The following is a 23,059-nucleotide window of genomic DNA, read 5'->3' as shown; positions in this document are numbered from 1 at the left end:
CAATAATTAAAGTAGGAACTCTTCCCCCCCACAATTTAATACTCTTAATTTGATTTGACACCTTGATTTCAGTTTTCAAAATGAAATTTTACAATATTAACTTCTCAGTTCATTAAAATCTTAACTTGCTTAATTATCATTGGAAATTTAATGAGTCTTTGTACTTTCCATATTTCTATATGAATACAAAGGAGAAAACTCTGCCCTCCATTACACCTGGTATTCCCTATTGGATTATGCTAGTACAATTGACAGCAGAATTTGACACATGTTGTCCATTTTAAATTCAAATGACTCATTGTTTCTGTTAATTGGAAACCTCTTCGGTCTGGAAAAAGGCAAGCACTGAAGACCATAAGGTTAATGGAGAAATGCCTTTTTTAGCCATTACTAACTATTCCATTTTTCTTCCTTAGAAATAGCCATATAAACGCTACTGTTAAAGCTAACACAGTTATTATTGAGATCCAAACACAGATTCTATATTTTCATGTTAAAATTAGAATTTGCCTCAAGTAATTTTTGACATCTCAAAATTAGAGTTGGGGACCCATCACATTTCATTATGCAGAGTTTTGGACTGTGAAATGCAGATCTGCATCCAGAGAAAGAGCAGTAGAGGGCACAAAGCTAACTAGGCTTTGGGATGTAGGCATTTCCTCATGCAAAGACACCCAGATTCAGCATAGATTTTATTGGAACGAGGCTCTCACCATCCTGAAATGCCGAGGCTGAGGAGGGCGCCAGTTGTCCACCATGGGGCAAACAGGTTCTGTCTCAGCATTGATGGAAAGGCTACGGAGCTTTGCCATCTGCAAAGAAGCAAAATAACAATGTCAATATGGAATTCACTTGGGGCAAATCCAGGTTCTAATGTTTAGACCGACTACTGTGGCTGGGTCAAGCACTGGGGGGCTGGGGAGGAATCTTCCTACAAAGTCACAGGAGCCACTGCATGGAGTCTACTGCAGCCTAATGACTGGAATAGACTCTGGAGATCCTTACATAGTAGATCTGTGTAACAGTGGATTCTCCAACTCTGCCTGGCTTCTTCTCTGGCCTACTCATGACCTGTCCCCACAAACCCTCAACCTAAGGAGCTTGGTTATGTGCAAGTGGTAGCAGCCCTTGCCTGCCCCTTGCACTGTGGAACTTCAATAACATTTATTTGCTGTGACATTACTTTCCATGATCAAGGAGGCAAGGGAAAGAGTATATAGGGTGACATGAGCCATGATGACACCTGGTCTTCAGAACAGTTACTTTATATCTTCAAAGGCCAATGAAAAGTGCATCAACTGTATTATGAATCTGAAACACAATAACAAATCCATCTTTTTGCGGATACAGACTAACACGGCTGCTACTCTGAAACCTATCATGAACTAGAAGGCTCACTGTATATTGCATTCACAGTTTCATAGAGCTTAAGGCCAGAAGGGAACACTAGAACATCTTGTCTGACTTCCTGTATATACAGGCTATTAAATTTTATCCAGATCCTACTATAAAAGCCCAAAGACTCTAGTTAGACAAAAGCATTTCAGTCTTCTAGAGACTAAACTGTGTGCCACAAGCAGACAACAGAAGAGATCAAGATGTCACCAATGCTGCTGCAATGGCAGTGAGTTGATTAGGTGATATGCACAGATGATCCCATCAGGAAAATCATATTGCATGCTGCAAAAGAAGGCAAACTTTGCCCCCCATTTCCCAAAGTCCCTGCCAATCTGATTTGGGGGAAATTTCCCAGTCACAAATGTGGTGTTCATATGACCCTGGGCATCTGAGCTAGGCACACCAGCCAGACATCTAGAAAAAGCACTCCCTGTACCATCTCAGAGCACTGGTCCACCATGCTTACAGCTTCAATAAGCTGAATAATTTCAGCTCCTTAAGCCTCACAACCTAAGCCTTGTTTTCCAGCCCCAGGATCAATCAGAATATAAGAACCGCTTATTTGGCTGGAGAGGAAGTAAGAGTGGTTTAGCAAGGTTTTGTTGCTAGAACTTCTAGTGAAGGAATGTAAAAACTGGTTACCTACCTTTCCTAACTGTTGTTCTTCGAGATGTGTTGCTCCTGTCCATTCCAAGTAGGTGTGTGCGTGCCACATGCACAGTCGGAAGGTTTTTTCCCCTAGCAGTACTCATTGGATCGGCTGTGGAGCCCCCTGGAATTGCGTCTTCATGGCCATGTATATAGGTCCCTGCCGACCCACCGCCTCTTCAGTTCTTTCTTGCTGGATACTCTGACAGAGGAGAAGGTGGGTGGGTCTTGGAATGGACATGAGCAACACGTCTCGAAGAACAACAGATACAAAATCTGGGTAACCGTTTTTTCTTCTTCAAGTGATTGCTCATGTCGATTCCAAATAGGTGACTCCCAAGCAGCCCCCTGGAGGGGGGGTCGGAGTTCACAGAGTCGCAGACTGCAGGGCCACTCTGCTAAACGCGGCATCTTCTCTAGCCTGCTGTGTAATGGCGTAGTGTGATGTAAAGGTGTGAATAGATGACCACGTCGCCGCCCTGTAGATGTCCTGAATAGGGACCTGCACCAGGAATGCTGCAGATGAAGCTTGCGCTCTTGTGGAGTACGCTGTTAGCACTGGGGCTGGTATCTTTGCTAGGTCGTAGCACGCCTTGATACAGGCCATGATCCATGAAGAGATCCTTTGGGAAACTGGAAGACCTTTCATTCACTCAGCAATGGGGACAAAGAGCTGTGTCGACTTTCTAAACGGCTTTGTCCGCACAATGTAAAAAGCTAACACCCATCTGACATCCAGGGAATGAAGCACGCATTCCCTATCATTAGCATGCAGCTTAGGGAAGAACATTGGAAGAAAGATGTCCTGAAACTACCTTCGGGAGGAATGCTGGGTGCAGCGGCAACTGCACCTTATCCTTATAAAACACAATATAAGGGGGCTCGGGTGTTGGGGCCTTGAGCTCCGACACCCTCCTGGCTGATGTTATAGCCATTACAAACGCCACATTCCAAGAAAGGTAAAGTAGAGAGCACGTTGCTAGGGGCTCGAAAGGAGGGGTCCATCAACCTTGAGAGCACCAGGTTAAGATCCCATGGAGGAATCGGCTGCCATACCTGAGGGTACAGCCTGTCTAGCCCCTTGAGGAAGTGGCCAACGATGGGGTTAGCAAATACTGACTGCCCAGCTGAGCCGGGATGGAAAGCTGAAATAGCGGCTAGGTGCACCTTGATTGATGACACCACCAGACCTTGCTGTTGCAGGCGAAGTCGATAGTCTAGGATGAAGGGAACCGATGACTGTAACGGAGGAGTGCCCTTCTGTAGAGACCAAATAGAGAATCTCTTTCACTTAGCCAGATAAGTGACACAAGTGGAGGGGACTGTGCTGTCATCACGATCAGGTCCCTGGCTGCTTCAAATGTATCCAGCGTGGATGGGAGGTCTATGTCATCCTCCTGCACCGGAGAGTCACCAGGACTAGAGTCGACGGTGCCGGTATAGGCGGGGCCGAGGCTGGGTGTCCCGACGTGGGATGCACCCCACTGGTGTCTGCTCACTCCCCTACTTCAGTGGGGGAATGCCCCCTGTCTGCTCTCTTTTTCTTGTGCGGCACCAGCGAATGGAAGGTGCCTGGTGCTTGCATTAGGGGCGGTCTTCGGCACTGGGGAATGGTGGTGCCGAGAGTCCTTAGCTGAGTCTTTTCTCAGCGTCAAAGCCTCACGCACCAAGGCTGGTGCACTGCACAGTGAAGTGTCGGGCTTGGGGTCGGACGCCACCTGGGTCAGCTGGGGGTGAAGGGCTGATTCCATCAGGAGGAGTTTTAGCCAAAAGTCCTGTTCCTTTTTTGTTCTGGGCTTGAAGCCGCTGCAGATTTTACACTTGTCCGACTGGTGTGCCTCTCCAAGGCACTTCAGGGAGGAGTCTTGTGGGTCTCCCTTAGGCACAGGTTTCAGGCAGGACCCGGTAGGGGGAAAACCTTCTGACGATTGTGCACATGGCACGCACACACCTACTTGGAATCGACATGAGCAATCACTTGAAGAAGAATTCTATTTTAGAGAACAGAGGGATGTGTTTTCCGTTCCACGAGAAATCTGGTCAGTTAAGTATAAAAGGTAAATACACAGTGAGTAATTGCACCAAAATGAAAAGCTCAGTTTCAAATCAGACTTGAGAATTCTGACCTTTGATCCCAGTGCTTTAACCAGAACATCGTGGGAGTGACTGGGCTATAAACTGGAGCTGCCACAGGGGCAGGGTTTGAAGAAATTCTTCTTAGAAGACCACAGAGCTACATTGGCTGCAGTAACCCTCATGGCCAGCATGCTACCCTTGGAGGATTAGAATAGTCAGGGGACCCATTGCCTAGATACTACAGTGGCACTACATAAATATTTACAGTAGATAGCCGAACAGAGATACAGTAAATAGATCCACAGAGTCAGAGATCCACTGGTTCCATCCCTGCTTTCTCCAGCTTAGTCTTGCCCCCAGGCCCAATGTGGTGAGGTGCAGGGAACACTGGTTTGCAGAGTTCTGTGACATGCAAGGGGCGTGGACCACCTATGCAGGGGCCCCAAATCCTCTCCCCTCCCTTTCAGCACAAGAACTGTACCATTTGGTCCTAGCAATTGAGTCCTCAGAGGTTGCGGGGGAGGTGTCAGGATTTAGTCCTTTGTGAGAAGCCCTTGGGGCTGGATTTTCCAACAAATCCTTTGCTTCAGTAGTGAGCTGAGGCACAAGACTGTATTCTGCTATGGAACAGTAGGAAGACTCAGTATTAGTGTCAACAATATTAAGATAGCAGGATGCTGCCTCCTGCAATGCTTCAGATGGATTAGGAGCTGGGCCTTCAGTTTGTTTCTTTTTTGTTGAAAAAATTAAAAATTCAGGGTTAACTTCTCTTTGTGTGATGCCAAAGGTAACATTTTCCAGGTACTTCTCAAGACTTGATAATGTTCTTTCCTGTTTTTGCACCCAGTGATTCCTATTTCCATGCAACCCACTCCTGCTGGACCCATACCCCCACATTGGGGTGCACCTATGGGGACTAGTATATACATTTGCTGAAAAGTGCCAGGCATGCCAAGGGTGTTATAGAAATAATATAGTAATAGTATGTGGATTGGGTAACGATGCACATATCTACCTGTTTGCATGGCTTAACGCATATGGGATGAGCATATCTTTCCAGGTGCTCATATTGCACACTGGAAAATTTGCCCTCGGTATCTCAACCATACAGGAACACCATCTTCGTCTCTGTGGCAGAGGGATTAGGACTTAAAACAATTATTGCCAGCAAGTCTGCAATGTTAGCAGGCTTCTAGGATTAGAGATCTTTAAGGGCCTGAGCCTGTGAACCTCTCTCAGGTGAAGATTACTTAAACCTGGTCTATATTTAAAATGTAGGTAGACATAGCTACAGTGCTCAAGGGTGCTGACTTAATGCCAGGTGCCGACGCAATGCATTGACCTAACTACTGCTGCTTGGGGAGGTGGAGTTCCTACAGTGATGGGAAAACCCCTCCCATCACTTTAGGCTGCCTTTCCACTTTGGGGTTATTGCAGGCATCAGTCCTGGGCCATAGTTATGCTGCTGTAGTGCCGGCAATGTAGACATAGTCTTACACTGCAACTCTTTGGGGCAGGAACTGTTGTTTTGTTGTGTGTTTATACAGTGCCAAGCACAGTGGGGCCCTGGTCCTTGACTGTGGTTCTTTGGCACTGTTGCAATACAAATAACATCACTAATAATAATTCTGTCTGTAAAGCAGAATGACAAAGCACCATCTACAAGTACTAATTATCCACTTTGTAGAAATGATCAATGTCTTCTGATGAGCAGATCAAGGTGCTTCCCTGGAGATTACACACAGGTCCTGATGGCTGCTTGGAGAACAATTAATTCCCAAAACTTGTTACTGACCGTATTTAGAAAGAAGAGCGTTGTCTGAATATAGCAGTGATCAGAAACACATCAGATGAAGTTGGATGAATGATTCAGCACATAGCTGTTGCATTCTAAAAGAATGTCACACTAAGATCAACCCATTAAAGTAGGGGAGGAGAGGAAGTTGACATTTTTATTGTTGATGCAACACAGAGCTGTTCACTAATAGCTACACCTACACTGGAGTTTCAAATAAACCCGTACATGATCCCCTGTGATGTAAACAGCTGAGTTGGTAATGAGGCACTAAGCAGACATGTTGTTAAGTCAGGAAAGCTGACCAGAGCCAATTTGCATTTTGCATGCAAGGAGAAGCTTCCAAATATCTAATAGCTTTATATTTTGGTACAGACAAGGAAAAATAAGGAAGTGACCTCCAGACCACCTCTGTATTTGAATGAGCTATGTAAAACACAGTCATGCAGGAGCTTGTGTTAGCTTTCATCTTTAGGACTAAGGTTCAAATCAGACCTGAGTTCTGGTGATTTCACTGTATTCCACTTGTTCAATTTTTTATAAACTAAGCAGCCACAAATGTATCAGGACATAATAATTTGGAAATAAAGTGCTGTTTGATACACTGATGCCAGCCAGGATCCGTATGAAGCGTCAGAGATGCCTGCATTGGCTTATGTGTACTGTAGTCATAAAACACCTTGAGATCCTAGGATAAGAATATATGTCTACATGTATCTAATATGTACACGTGTAACATGTCACTCACTCACTATCTGACTCAAAGAATTTTCATGTTCCCATTGAGTCTTGAAATTTAGGACTCATTCATTGTGGACTGCTGAGCACAGGAACAATCCTAGATTATAAAACTGACCTTTACATCTGAGATCACCAAAGGGGTCATTGGGGTCATTTTTATCCAATTTCAATCATTTAAGCACCCTTATGAGTGTACTGGGGTGTGTGGAAATTTACAAAAAATATTTATTTCTGCTATGAGACTGTCATGGTTAACATGAGGCCTTCAGATTGGAGAAATGGAGGTTCCCTGAAGTTGTTGCTTTTGTTTATTCAAATTTGGCCATGAACATTTCCAGAAATGTGTTTAAAAGGATTACAAACTTTGCATTAATTTCTTTGTTACATGCTACCACTTAGAATGTGGGGCAAGTTATTTTATGGGTACCATTTTAAAAAAAATATTATTTCACCTGTTAAAATGTGCTTCTTATGGATTTTAGGAAGGAATCTTTTGAAATATTAAATAAAAAGACTATACTGAAAGAACATTGTGGCTGCAAAATGAATCCCTCAGAAATGTGGAAATGCCAAAACTGAGGATGCATTACAAACAGTTTTTAATTAGATGAGCACATGTAATGTGTAATGAATGAGATAGTTGACTATTTATTATTAGCCTCAATCACTGCACTCCATGACAAAAGTGTATTGTTTCAGTCTCTTTTCATTCAAAAGTGTCTCTCTGATCACCTCCTGCTTCCCCGTGACCCCTCCTATTCTCCTCCAGTCTGTTACAATCTCACTGATTTGTGAAGCTGACCCTTCCCAGCAACATAGTCTAGGAAGTTAGGAGCTGGAACCAACAATTTTCCAAATGTGGAGAGACGGACAAGGAACTGGGGTGGGTGGATAGTCTCATAGGGTATGTCTACACCGCAGCCCAAAGTGTGCCTCCCAGCCTGGATAGGTAGACTCATAGCTGTGTGGCACTGGCGGAGGCTTGAGCTAGCCACCCGAGCTCAGACCCACCCTGACCCTTGGGTCCAAGCCTGAGGCTCCTCCAGTGCCACAGCATCTGCACAGCTATTGTTAGCACGCTGGCGTGAGCCCCGTTAGCACAAATCTGTCTATCAGAGCTGGGAGACTCGCTCCCCGCTGAAATGTAGACATACCCATAGAAGTCTGGAATCCCGTGCAGCTCTTTTAGGGGTCCCAATGGTGCTTCTACTGAAGCCAACTGAGGAGGTTACTAACAGAAGGGCCCAATCCTGAAGTTCAGTTTTAACTCTATTTTAACTCAGTCTTTACTCATGCAATTTCCCATTGACTCCAAGGGGAGTTTTTCTTATTGAAAGAGTAATTCTGGAATATGGCATATAAATAAATAAGCTGAAACTGTGAGAGAACCATGACAAAGGTTAATGTCCAGCTGAAGTTTACCTGGTCTGGGCTGACAATAATAGGTTCCCTCAAAAGAATCCAGGTAACACACTCATCACAAGGAGGTTCAGTGAGGGAGCCATGGTAGGTCCAATAGTCCCAAGATTTAGGAAAAAGAATTGATGGATCAAAGTTTGAAAAAGGAGCCTCTTTTCCCTTAAATAAATAAAACAGAAATATCTTTAATAACACTAATGGTGACACCGAGCTTGCTTAAAAACAGAGTCAAGTTTCCATGGAAGAATTAATGAAATATCCAATATCATGTAAGAAGTTGACCTCCTCCTTTCAAACATTTGCCCTGTAACTTACTTTTCTAGAAATCATCACTAGTCCAAGGCTGAGATTTCCCAAAGAAATAAAATAAGATGCACTTTATCAAAGTGTCCACTGATGTAATTAAGTATTGTAACTTCTCAGAAACTCTTGTCACCATAATGTACTGTTACCTAACAATTGTGACTGTGCATGAAATATTTATGTCCAGGACATATTTTCACTAACCCATCCTATAATTATATAAATATGTAGCCTTGTTCAGATTTATACTTTGCCCAAGGAAAAAAAGGTATAACAAATAAAATTCAAGATGCTGTGCATTTATTTTAATTCCTTAGCTCATGCTCTTATCTTTCTCTGCTTTTCTTGAACTGTTTCTTTTTCAGAATAGCTACAGTCCAGTTCTGGATTTCTGTGATATATATGCATCGTGACTGGATTCCACTATCCAAAACTGAACATCTAGGTTTCCATTGTTACTAAAACATGGTGTAAAATCTGTCAGTCTCAGTTGCCATGTAATGGGGCTGGTATCACTGTTGTCTTTTTAACATAGTATCTGACAGTGTTTGATGACTTCACGTATTCAGGAACCTTTGGTTACAGTGGTGAGGCTGTTCCACATGTAGATAGTGGCATGAAAAAGGCATCGAGATGAGAATGGGAGAAAGAGAGAAATGGTGGGTCTGACATTATGGGCAGAGCAAAGAGGGCAAGGGACAGAGTAATAAATGATTCACAGTTGGTTAAGTAGGGAGAGATGGAGTTATTTAGGGACTGAAGATAAGACAAAGAAGTTTACAGCTGAAGTGATGGAGAGTGGGGAGCCGGTGGAGAGATTCAGGACTCGACCCTGAAAATCAATGGCACTACTTATGTGCTTAAAGTTAACCACAGGTTTAAGTGATTTGCTGGATCGGGTACACAGTACTCATCACCTTGCAGAAGCAAACTCTTAAAAAGGTGAGCGACATAATCAATGTCAGATGTATTGTGAAGAGCGAATTTTATTTTAGTAGAATTAGAATGGACCCCACCAATGTTGGTCACAGACTAATATTTTTAGGAAACACCCAGTGGTTGCATTTACTTCCAGTGTTAAACGTAGGCCTGATACTATAATTCTTATGCAAACTGAGCTCCCTTCTGTGGGAGTTCTGCCTATATAATGGGACAAGTATGGGATAAGGCCCTTAGATCATTAATGAATTTGAAAAACAGTTTAGGATAGAGTTTGCAATGATAGTGGTGCTAATTATCAACGAGAGCTGCCTGGCAACTGATCCAAAGCCCATTGAAGTCAATGGGGACCTTAGAGAAGTGAGAGGAGGAATTACATTTCTCCTTAAAGAAAAAAATATATTCCAAGCCAGAATGCTCTGGCTGCTATGTGTTGTTGGAACAGTGCAAAGCAGCCAGAGCAGACTAGTGAATCTGGCCTTCTGAATTTCCCTACTGCAGCTACTCAGTTAACCTAATATAATAAAAACTGTTCTGTTACCTTTGTTTTAATACCATTTATTTCTTCAAGAATTCTCTTCATCTCTGGTTTGGGAGTTTTTCCTACCTGCAATGCAGGAAGCAAGAGTTGAACAGTAGTTATGCCAGCTGCCTTTTTCCCGTTCATCATTATAGGTCACGACTGCATGAAAAACTGAACTTGATCCGTCCCATCAGTCAGTTTAATTAGCATCATTCTCAGATCATCTTGTATTGAACAATAACAAAATGTTACACCTGATAGAGGGGAAAACACCCTGAATAATATAAGAATCAAGTAATTGCTTGATTTTTCATTATAGTAGTATTTGCTAAAACAACATACAAGGCTCAATCAGGCTCCAGTTGAAGTGACTAGTATGACTACCATTGACTTAAGTGGAGGCATGGTGGGCTCCTAGTATTGAATATAAACTTGATGCAAAAGAAGAATTTCTGAGGATTAGCAGCAAATTAGTTTCACAGCTCACACAATTTTTACTTATAACAAATAGAAAATGTATAGTTTCTTTAGCATGCATATGTACCATTTGATGGTAATTTTCCTACCAAATGCATGCTTTAGCCCTTATGCAGTAGCCTGACTTTATTAAAAATACACCTATATGCTAAGCTGAATATCCAGGGAAAATCTGAGCAGAAAGCTGATATCTCTGCAAAGGATCTGATCTCATGTAAAGAAGAGAAGAGAAGAGCAAAGAAATACTATAATATGACTATATATCAGAAGAGGATAACAGTTTATGGGAAGGTCCCAGGTAGCACAATCTAAAACTAATGTAACTTCTCATCACTGAAAGAATGGCTTAAAACATGGGTCATGTCACCAGTAATGCAAATTTGTCCTTATTCTCTTGGGTGTCATTGTGAGTCCCATATAAACCAAACACCCACTGAAGTTTGGCATCAGAGAAAACTTCAGAAATAGGTCTCTTCTCACCTGACCAGCACATAATTTGACTGGTAAATATTCAAATCGGTCTCAGCACTCTAATATACTAGAAAAGCTCAGCATATATTTTCAGAGACGTGTGGAGAAGCTCACACAGCACCAGCTCCTATTACATCTGCTACTAGCCAGTGCTCTCATTCCTCATTCTCATAATGGAAACAGAAATCCCAATGTAAAAGAAAAATGACTACAGAATTTCAACATCTGAGGGTCTTTCACTACACAACTTCTACTGAACACACTGAGTTTTGCCTGAATAGAGCTAAAGAACTCAGGAGGGACCTCAGATTTTGGTCTACTAATATTAGAAATGGGCCCAAACCAAATCTTGGAACAAATTCCACAAGTAGGAGGAAGTTTGAATCTGGACCAAATCTAAACTTCCTGGCTGGATCCCATTTCTGCAATGGGCTGAACCAAAACCTTGGATTTGAAGACTGAGAAGATTTTGATCAGGATCTCAATATAGAGTTTGAGCTTGGGTCTATCTCTAATTAACATTGATGAGAAATGAGTGGCTAAAACCAACCATTTGAAACTAAAACTATACACCCACCAGGGTAAAACTGGTGCAAGTGATACATGCTAGTTTTGGGCATGTTTTTCTCAGGGGATGATTAAAGCACAATCTTTTGGAGAGATCCCGGACATGGAAATCAGTCGGTGAGTAATACAGTGCACCGCTGATTGCTATTGGACAGCCACCTGCTATTGACGCTGCACCCCCCGAGCAGGAGGAGTGCACCCTGTGGTTATGGCGTCTTCCTCAGTCCCTCTATTCACATTAGAACATAATCCCAGGGACATGTGGATGTAGCAACAGGTACAGGATGGGAATAATGGGACCCTTAAGCACCATTCTGAACATGCCATCTAATGTGATACAATACTGGAAAGTAGAGCAGGAACCTTTCTCCTGCAAAGAACAAATGTATGCAATAGTACAAAAAAAGAATGAGCAATTCTACTTACTTGCAGAAAAATGCCCAAAATAGCCACACCATCATAATTTCTCAAAGCTTCGGCGTAATTACTGTATTTTGAATACCAATGTATCAAATGAAGCTGCAACCAAATAAAATTAAACATTAATAAATACTATTCTGCAATAACAAGCCACCAAGAGCCCAATCTTGCATTTGCTGTGCACCCAAACCTCTTTCAATGGGGTGAACAGGGAATGCAGGATTGGGCTCCAAATGTATCACTGCATAAAAAGAAAATATGTATAAATATGTCCTATACCTTCTAAAGCTCTTCCATGTGCTTGTGCTTTTGTAGCAATCACTTGTCAACTATTTTGGTTTTAAATAAAGTGTAAAAATTAGAATAGGGAGACTGCACAAAATATTGGAAAACTTGCTTAAAATTAATCAGACCATGTAATAGAGGAGATGCTTACCCATGCATGTAATTGCACATGTACAATATATGAGTTATCCATTGATGTGTTAAATCTCAACTGAATTTTCAGGTTAATGAAATTCTAAAAGAAGAATCCTAATTCATGTGTGCTTTATAAATTATTATTCTGTAGTTGTCCACTCTACTCCCAACCTGGCACTGGTAGGGAATGGACAAGGTGACCCTTTTCCACTTCTACTTTCTGCAATACTATGTTTTCAGGAAAAATTTCAACATTTATTTATCCTTCCAGAGGACTTATATAGCTTCTAATAGCACTATGGTATGTGAACACATATTTTCATGAGAGCTGGACAAATAACTGATTTTGCAATTCAGAAGCAGTTCCAAAAAATATTTTTTAAAAATTGGTTTGATTCAAACCAAATGGGAATTTTAGGTGAATTGAGAAGGTCTGTTTTAGGTCCTTTCCAGAGCAGGGATTTGAACCCAGGTCTTCCACAACCCAAGAAAGTGCAACCCAAGAAAGTGCCCTAACTGCTGAGCTAAAGGTTATAAAGGGGAGTAAACCCATAGCAGCAGCAGCAGAACCTCCTCCCCACCCATTTTCTTCTTGCTATTCTGTGACTGACCAAAAATATTTGTGTTAAATTTGTGAATAATTTTAGGTCAACTGAAACTTCATTTTTGGTCAAATGAAATTATTCAGCCAAAAAAAAAATTCACCCAGCTTTAACCTTTTATATAAAACAAATATGGTATCATTGCAATCCAATAATTTGATTAAATTTACCAAGGTGACCCTTATATTAACAAAAAACACATCAAAAAACCACTCAATTTACCAAGGGTCATGGTGGATTCTCTGTCACTGGCAATTTTAAAATTAAGATTGGATTTTTTTCAGAAAGCTATGCTCTAGTTCACACAGGCATTATTTTTGGAAATTCTATGACTTCTGTTATATGGGAGGTCAGACTAAATGATCACAATGGTCCTTTCTGACCTTGGAATCTATGAATCACTGAATCACTGTCCCTGAAAGTGGAATATAGTAGATTGCTTAATTTTAGGCCTGTTGATTAATTGCAGTTAACTCACGCAATTAACTAAAAAAAATTAATCGCCATTTAAAAAATGAATCACGATTAATCACAGCTTTAATTGCACTGTTAAACAATAGAATACCAATTGAAATTTATTAAATATTTTTCTACATTTTAAAATATATTGATTTCAATTACAACACAGAATACGAGGGGTACAGTGCTCATTTTATATGATTTTATTTACAAATATTTGCACTGTAAAAATGATAAACAAAAGAAATAGTATTTTTCAATTCACCACATACAAGTACTGTAGTGCAATCTCTTTATCGTGAAAGTGCAACTTACAAATGTAGATTTTTTTTTGTTACATAACTACACTCAAAAACAAAACAATGTAAAACTTTAGAACCTACAAGTCCACTCAGTCCTATTTCTTGTTCAGCCAATCGCTCAGACAAACAAGTTTGTGTACATTTGCAGGAGATAATGCTGCCCGCATCTTGTTTACAATGTTACCTGAAAGTTCTCATGGCACTGTTGTAGCCAGCGTCCCAAGATTCATATGTCCCTTCATGCTTCAACCACCATTCCAGAGGACATGCATCCATGCTGATGATGGGTTCTGCTTGATAATGATCCAAAGCATTGCAGACCAACATATGTTCATTTTCATCATCTGAGACAGATGTCACCAACAGAAGGTTGATTTTCTTTTTTGGTGGTTCGGGTTCTGTAGTTTCTCCATTGGAGTGTTGCTTTTTTAAGACTTCTGAAAGCTGCTCCACACCCTGTCCCGATCAGATTTTGGAAGGCACTTCTGATTCTTAAATCTTGGGTCCAGTGATATAGCTATCTTTAGAAATCTCACATTGGTACCTTCTTTGCGTTTTGTCAAATCTGCAGTGAAAGTATTCTTAAAACGAACAGCATGTTGAGTCATCATCCAAGACTGCTATAACATGAAATATATGGCAGAATGCGGATAAAACACAGAGTAGGAGACATACAATTCTCCCCCAAGGAATTCAGTCACAAATTTAATTAACGCATTTTTTTTTAATGAGCGTCATCAGCATGGAAGCATTTCCTCTGGAATGGTGGTTGAAGCATGAAGGGACATACGAATCTTTAGCTCATCGGGCATGTAAATATTTTGGGACGCTGGCTACAACAATGCCATGAGAACTTTCAGGTAATATTGTAAACAAGAAGCGGGCAGCATTATCTCCTGCAAATGTAAACAAACTTGTTTGTCTGAGTGATTGGCTGAACAAGAAGTAGGACTGAGTGGACTTGTAGGCTCTAAAGTTTTACATTGTAAAGTTTTACATTGTTTTGTTTTGAATGAAGTTATTTTTGTACATAATTCTACACTTGTAAGTTCAATTTTCATGATAAACAGATTGTATTACAGTACTTGTATTAAGTGAATTGAAAATACTATTTCTTTTTTTTATTTTTTTATTTTTACAGTGCAAATATTTGTAATAAAAAATAATATAAACTAAGCACTGTACACTTTATATTCTGTGTTGTAATTGAAATCAATATCTTTGAAAATGTGGAAAACATCCAGAATATTTATATAAATAGTATTCTACTATTGTTTAACAGCGTGATTAATTGTGATTAATTTTTAATCACATGATTAATCGCGATTAATTTTTTAATCGCTTGACAGCCCTACTTAATTTACTTGTCTGTTGGTGCAACATGTTATTATGAAGGATAAAAGCAGCATAGCCTAAGGCCTCCAATTACACTCTAGTAAAGCACAATTCACTCCATAAATTCATTCTCCTCTATACAAAGACCTAGAGGTCAAATCTTAGTCCTGAAAACTAAAAGCAAAGTAAAAGCCCTTTGCTTGATGGAACCAAGCAGAAGTCCTCCAATTCAGCCTGCAACTAGGAACTAGCAGAGCCATGCAGTTTGACCATGGCTGATGCTAGTAGGCATAGAGAGGATAGAAAAAAATCATCCATGGCCCCTACCACAAGTTTTGGGGCAGTGAATCTATGCTATACATCTGGTCTGCCATCATTTCTCCTTATGGCAAGCAGTTCAGAACCACCATAAAACTCGGCACCATGGCATGTATGCGGGTTTCAGAGTGGGAACACTAAGAGGCTGCAGCATGGCTTCTCATATAGAGAAACCATGGTATTTCCATGGTAGTTTGGGCCTTGAACTCCCATGCGGGATGTGGATAGAAACTGGAATTTGTTATTAATTAATTGGTATTTGAGTATTAGGGAGAATTTAGGCCCACAGTGGGTACATACCAGGACAAATCCACCCACTAACTTCAGTGAGTTCAGCACATAGTAGTTTGGTGCTTTTACACCAAAATAGCAGCAAATATTTGTTTAAAACAATTCTTGACAATAGACTGAGAGATTTAAAAGCACAGATATTTAGAATGTGGAGGATATTCTCCACCACACTGCATCCGTTTTAAGGTACATCCAATTTTGGACCTCAGATAATTTAAATGTCCCTTTAACAAGCTGTTTCCCTCATCTGTGAAAATATATTATGGGACTATAATTTTGCAAATAGTTAGGACAATACCAAGATGTATTAATGATAATAAACAAGTAAAACTAGCAAAACATGATATTTTCACAAGTTTGAGAAAAACAAAACACTTTGCCACAAAAGCTGTGTTTGCTGCAAAAACAGCAAAAAATCTTACTGAAAATGGTGGATATCAGGCTAGGGCATATTTACAAAAAATTACAATTTTTCCAAGGGACAGGGGTTTGTATTTTAGTTGTGAAAAGTTGTGTTTGTTGGCAGAAATGATTCGCCCTAGTTCACATTTTTGAATATTAATTAAAATAACAGGTTTCATACACAAACCAATAAATACAAATAAATACTTGAAAGTGAAAACAGTTCATGTTGCCCAGCTGCACAATAATTCCAAATTTCAGTTTGCACCATATGCTAGTATATAAAAAATGGGTCCTACCTCTCCCGCATATTTCATTCCATCCACAATGTGCTCAGAGCCATGGTCATTAGAAGAACCCCAATGAAAGTGAAGTTGACGCAGTCTGTAGATACCTGGGAGTGGTCCACTTCTCAGCACTGCAATTGATAACCCACATCAATATTTGGCTCAGAACTTTTTCAGGAAACTTTGCTTCACAAGAGAGGTTCATATATTTACCAGAGAGGAGTCCAAACCTTGAAAGTTTTGAGCACCTCCTGCAAATTCAAATTATTTCAGTAGGAGTTGAGGGAACTCAGCACCTTGCAGAATTGGGCCTATATCTTCCTATAACTAGGGTACATAGCCTTATTTGATTACATAGCTGTAGAAACTGCCTGACTCAGGGTCAAATCACAGAATGTGATGCCAGTTACCGAACAGGTCCCCTTCCTCTAACAGCAGCATGTACTGCAGTTTGGGGATGAAGCATGCTAAGGATGGCCCACTATACTACAAGGGGTCCAGCACCTCACAGGATTGGGTCTGTATACATTAGGTAAGGACAATTACATCCCTGGATCTGAAAAGACAGGGAGTAAGTCCATGCTCAGCTCCTTTCTGAAATATCCTAGAACTAAAGCATCTAAAGGAGACCTTTCATGTGTTCTCTCAGACACATAATACTGTATGTAGGCAGTTTGTCAGCAGGATCAGTAGCAGCTGTCAAGGCCATCAATTGTCCATTAAAACAGACTTGTAAAAGCAAGTAATCCTGTTTGAGGGGAAATAATGACACAGTATTTTCACTTGTGGACTATCACCAGTCATTTTAAGTCTGGCACCAGGTGAAGCTGTAAGACATTATGCCAAAAAAAAAAAGCACTTTTCTCTTCTATAAATAGGGCTTAATTTGTGCCTAACTGATTTTGATCCAGACATAATGACAAAAGACTATGGCTTAACTTTAATTCATAGATGCATAGATTCCAAGTCCAGAAGGGACCACTGTGATCATCTAGTGTGACCCTACAGTATAACACAGGCCAAAAGAATTCATGGAGACTATCTTTTAGAAACATGTCCAATGGTAGGAAAGAGTTTCTCTTGTTTTGTTTTGTGTAATACACTTTATTAAAGTATAATGAAAAAGTCTGAAGGTAACCTTTAATCTGGTAGATGAAATCTATCAAATATACATTTCACAAAAATTTGGGAGTCCAGATCACAAGGACTAAACATAAAGAATCTAAAGACCAAGTCTACAGTGGAGACTTCTGCATGGCTTAAGAATTAGTAAGAGGGACCTTTATTTTGTTTCAGCTTGTGGCCTGGAACCAAATTCTTTGAAACTGTTCTGTTCCTGTGCTGCAAGAAATGAAAGGATGGAAGCTCACTTCCACTTTAAAAAAACATGGGATGGTACATGGGAACAGGGTTTGGGTAAGAAACATACATATCTCCCTTGAAATTGTACTTAGGGATGAAGGGAACATAATGCGTCATTATACCGCTTACATAGAATTACCTATTGTTAAAATCAAAGGCAATCTGTTTGTATACATCATGGAATAATGGCACATTATTTTCACTTGTGGAAAATATTATTTTCTAGGTCTTGAGATTCACAGATGCCAAGCTGAACTTGTCCACATATGAAGGTCTCCAGTAATGTTTTATAAAGGTGCTGTCATTAAACCAGTGAGCTGTGGACAATACTGTAGAGATGTCACAACCTTCCTGCTGCTGACGCTCCCTGTGTGAGGGGGCCCAAAAGGAGACACAGTGAAATCTGTAGTTTTCTTGTGGTTTTATCCTGGCTCTGACTGTATTGGATCAAACTGGCTTTCAGGGTACTGCAGCTGTAACAAAGAAGATGTCTACTCCATCCCTTCTATCCATAGACTTTTCAATGTATTTCTTTAAGCAGGTGGGGATGCAGATTTTTGAGTTCTACCATCCATGACAAGAGGAAGCAGAACAAGAGGACAAGCTATTTGGGTTGCAGTTCTCCTAGACAAAAGAAATTCACATGCTTTGGGGTATTTTTTTCTTCCATGGTTCCTTCATTTTCAGGAAATCCAATTTTAACACTCTGATGGACTAACACAACACTAGGAGATATGCCAGTTTTGCAGGTGAGTTTCTGATATTCCATGAGTAGATTAGCAGTAGATGCTAAGGGATTGCATAAAACAGTCACATCCCCAAAATATTTATTTTATGAATTGTATTGATTTGGGTAGGGAGATTTGCATGTCCAATTCCTCTGTTACCTCAGAAAAAAGAGAGGTAAGGACACAAATACATAATTTGACAATGGCTGTAGAGGTCCCCTCTGACATTTTATAGATAAAGAGAATCTCAAAAGGGTGTTTTTATATTCTGTTTGATTCTTCCCACAGAACAAAATTCCTATTGTAAGATGTGTCGGCTGCATTCTTCCAACCTGAAAGCAAAAGTCCTGAAAGCATAACTGTAACAGCATCCCCTTAAATCCTGTGAGATTCCTTGACAATTGCTATCTGTCCATGAGAAATCCTTAACTGCAGAATTATCTTGCTGCTCTCTTTACAGGCGGTGGAGAAGATGTGATCCTGTCCAAGGAATGGAGAATGCATCCTTCCTGCAGCTTTGCTTGGGGACCTACAGAATCTCAATTATTGGCAAATTTGGTTGGCAAAATTCCATCACTAGAGTCTCCCATGGATGAGGAATGTTTCAGGGTCTGGGGATGCTTCCTCCCAAAGGGTCTATTTACCACCAAATTGTCTGTCCCTGGAATATGTTGAGCAGTTTAAGTTTCCAGATGTTATGGACAGTGGTCATCTATGCTGACCTGGTTTCCTAGTTCTAAGGAATAGAACAATCATATTTCCAGTATTATTTTCCATCCCATTCCTTTTGCAGTCTAACATTTTGCTTTCTGTTTTTGAATGCTGCTTATTGAGCAGAGGTGTTTAGGATAAGATGAATAACTTATCCTGTACCCAGGATAAAAATGCATCCCATAGGACAAACACAATTACCTTTCAATGATACACAGTTGCCAGGAATGCCTGAAAATTTCCCCATAGTTTGGATGCATAGGAATGAAGAAAATGGTTGAGTGTAAATCTGTTTTTCATTGAAACCCCCCTTTTTAAACCTTGAATTTAAAGGTTGACCGTGAGAAATGGGTGGACACTCATAAAGAGCTGCATGGATTTGCATGTAAGATTGGATTATATCCTGTAGTGGACATAGGCATCATGAAAATAGAGTTTATTCAGCCACCCATGAGAGTTTTCCTTTGGCAGTACTTCTAGGTCCTGATGGATTTTCTATTATCTTTTCCTCTAAGTCTAGGGTGAGAAAGCTGTCTGTATTGATTCACAAAGTGAGACCCCTTGCACTGGTTTGGTGCTAAGGTGTACTTGTCTGATTCCTATCACAGGGCTGATAAGATAATATTGAACCTTTTCCAAGTCTGAATACAAAACCTAAAGCATTCCAGCCTTTGCTGATGACCGCTTTGGCTGTGGATTGGAAAAGAATCTCTGCAAGTGAATATAGAGTGCTGCACATAAAAGACTCTGATAGTTTGAATGTCCTTGTCTTGTAAGTCAGTAAGAAAACTCTGCTTACATATTCCAGAACCTGCATCTCCCAGTTGGTGAGGTGGTCTGCTTTGAGATGCAGCACACAAGTGAAGGTTGAAAATTCTCTTACAGGCTGGATATTGCAGCCTCTTGTTCTCCTTCCTTCTTGGTTTGAGGATAATTATACAAGCCACAGCACTGGAGATGCCCTCTTTCTTCCTTAACTTCATCAATATAACTATGCCTCTGGAGGACTGAACTGTTTGGATTAGGGACCCCAAATAGTTTAAGCAAAACTTTTCCTATCCATGATATCTGCAATACTGAGTCCACCCTGGCATTGGTAACCCAGCAGTGAGTCTGGTGGGCAGGCTAGGCATTTCTGTAGCCTCTTCAAAGAGAATGTCCCACATTCCCTTCTTCTGTTCTAGCTCTAGGCAACCTCACATACATAGCAAGGCCACCTGGGAACCCACAGTGTTCCAATGCATATAATGTTTATCATGTCTTACTCCCTCAGCTATTTCTATCCTATTTGGAAACACTTTTATGGAAAACTAAAAGTGGACAAAAGCTTCCTCTACATTGAGAGTGTCTGGACAGCCTACTCTGAAATCCCAGTCACACCTCTCAGCGTCTTTTCATGGTGTCCAAGCATTGGATTGCAGAAAAGGGCAGACAAGAGGCTCCTAGTGGAGCTCAGAGGCTCTCTCTAATGACGTTTATGTACGCAGCATTTCTGGTGGGTGAGAGGTGGCTCCTTCAAAATGGTGTTGACCCTCTTTAGGCATTTAGCTGAGTGTTTGGCTTTATGTGTGGGCTTTGGGATCTGGGAATTTCCCACAGTTTATTTCTTAAGGAGAAACATTGTGGCCACAGTAGGGAATTCAGATGTGACTCCCTTAGGATTGCTGTTGTTGGGCTCAAGTAACTTGGCTTAAGCCATTGGGATGCACCTCTCCAGTGGTGAAACAACCCAAGAGAGTGGTGTTAGGGAAGTACTCACAACATTTTGGTTCCCAGAGGGTTCTTGATCAGTGACTGATTCTTACTATGTGTGTTTGTACACTGATCTTGGATGGGGCCCTTGTCACTATAATACATGTTCCATAAATAGGAGAGGACAGTCTAAAGTACTTGCTGAAATGTAGTGATCCCAGCACCTATTTAAAAGAGGCCTCTGTCACAATGTGGGGCCTGTAACTGGGTGTGCAGAGACAGAGGTCTGGTGGAGTGGGGACTCTCCATTTCCTGCAGCGCCCCATGGTTATCCATCATGGACCTGTTTTATGACCAGCAAGAGACTGCATTTGCATCAAAACAGTGCAGTTTTTTAGTTTTCAGTGAGGCTGGCATAGCCAGTGAAGGTCAATGTTGTACAGGAGGATGCAGCTGAGGGGAGCAGAGACTCTTCCATGTGGCTCATCTGTTTGAGGTCAGGTGACAAAAATCAGTTTGGCACAGAAGGTCAGCCCTGTTTATAGGCATGAGGAGTTCTTGACCTTGCAAACAAGTCTTAAAACCCTTAGCTATGGCCAGATCTACAGGGCCAGGTGGTAACCCCCAAGGGAAAATAATGAGGCATTATTCCCCAAGATAGAAAATGTTGCTTTACAGTAAAACAAAGGAACAATATAGTTAAGAAATGTTACAGTTCATTACATCAACGATGCAGTAGAAAAAACCCATACATAAATAAACATTTGCTGAGCAGAAGCTATCAGTACCCTCATCCTCATTATGGCTAATAAAGTCAGTTAAGCATGTTTCCAAAAGGCCTTCAGTACATAGTTACATCATTCACATTTTTAAATGGAATTTTCACTCTAAGCAACTGTTAAAAAGGGAAGATAACACCAAAAGAAATACTGGGTTTATTTGTATGTAAATTTGATATTATTGAAGGATGAGTACACTTAATATACAAAGGAAAAAAGTACAGTTTTCTCACACAGTTTTACAGTACACATCAATGATAACTTACAACACAATACATCCTGCTCTTTCAGTTTAGGGCCTCTTTTGAGTAGAGACTGCTTTAAAATTAGCTCCCAAATTCATTGTCTTTTGTGACCTAATGCAACCTGTGTCTCTAGAGGCAGAAAACATGTAACCCACTCCACTACTGCAGCCCCAGAAGACCTTGTTTGAAGAGCACTCAAGGTTTGATCTCCAACAACAGCATGGGCATGGAAGATCAAAGTTAACATCAATACAATTCTTAAATCCTGTTATGCCCTAAGCATTGCCGGTCTCAATTTAATGCTAGCTATCAGACATACTGAAATGCTTAGTGTTAAAAGATGTGCTAAGCACAGAGTAAAAGGTTTAGCTTTGTTGTTTGTCTTTAGTTGGCATATGTGCGATCCATTGGGGTACAAAGCCTTATGCTAGGTTTTAGCTGTGCAAATTCTTCTAACTCTTATTGACTTTAGTAATACTTAAATAAATCATCATAAATAATTTGCAGTTATATAAAGTCTTTCACCCAAGGATCTCAAAGTGCCATTCAAAAGTAGACAAGCATTGCTATCTTCATTTCACTTTTACATATGGGGAAACTGAGGGACAGAGGCTAAGTAACTTACCCAAACTCGCACAGCAAATCAGCGGCAGAGTTGGAAAGTCAGCTAGCAGAGTTTCCGGCTAATGACCAGACAATGCTGACTCCCTGTAATGTGAATTGTGGGACTAGAAGAGATAGCAGCACCTTAAAAGGGTATTCTTTAATGGTTTTTGGAGCTCTCTAAATTACAAATGGCTTCGTTTTAACACTCAAAACTTTATGACAAGGCAAGGAGCTGCTACCATGAATAAGGAACTGGGAATAAGGAAGCAACTTCAATCTCATAATTTTTTGTATGATTAAACCAAAACACAAGTCCAAGCTCAGGTTAGATTTCTCCAAACTAAAAAGAGTTATTACTGTTATTTGTCCTCACTATTTCTATGATTGCAGAAGCCAAAAAATGAACATATGTTCATAGAAAGTTGATAAATATAACATTCTTTATGAAATACCAGCATATACAATTCTTCACATTAAAATTCTGTTGGTAAAGGTTTTATGAATGAGCTACGTCCAAAGAGAAACATTTCTATGAAAGGCTGTAATGAGGCAGTGGAAGAGCTGGCAGGAAGACAAGGGGGAGACTTGCAGGAAAGTGTGTCTGAACACTGCATCTCCAGCCTCCTGTCCTGCAGCCATCAGAAAATCAGTAACAGGAGCGGGGGAAGTACAGAAGGCCGGAGAATTTGTGCATGAAGCATCAGGGGAGATGCCAGAGGCAGGGCCGGCTCCAGGGTTTTGGC

At 40.7% G+C, this 23,059-nt stretch overlaps 1 protein-coding gene across 1 annotated transcript in view; it reads right to left on the bottom strand.

Moving 5' to 3' along the window:
• Positions 1-692: 692 nt before the first annotated feature.
• The window catches only part of LOC112110869 (carbonic anhydrase 3-like), a 27,486-nt gene continuing 5,119 nt past the window's right edge, over positions 693-23,059 (bottom strand). The window contains exons 3-7 of the mRNA XM_024206078.3: positions 16,206-16,324; positions 11,784-11,876; positions 9,861-9,926; positions 8,081-8,236; positions 693-812 (exon numbers count right to left, since the gene is read on the bottom strand). Of these exons, the coding sequence (XP_024061846.2) occupies positions 693-812; positions 8,081-8,236; positions 9,861-9,926; positions 11,784-11,876; positions 16,206-16,324 (554 nt within the window). The remainder of the gene's footprint in view (positions 813-8,080; positions 8,237-9,860; positions 9,927-11,783; positions 11,877-16,205; positions 16,325-23,059) is intronic.

This window comes from Terrapene carolina, unplaced genomic scaffold (genome assembly GCF_002925995.2).
Source record: "Terrapene carolina triunguis isolate 2854851 unplaced genomic scaffold, T_m_triunguis-2.0 Scaffold58, whole genome shotgun sequence".
NCBI classification, from domain to species: domain Eukaryota; kingdom Metazoa; phylum Chordata; order Testudines; family Emydidae; genus Terrapene; species Terrapene triunguis.
Note: the sequence above shows the minus strand (reverse complement) of the source record. Positions and strands in the feature narration are given on the sequence as shown.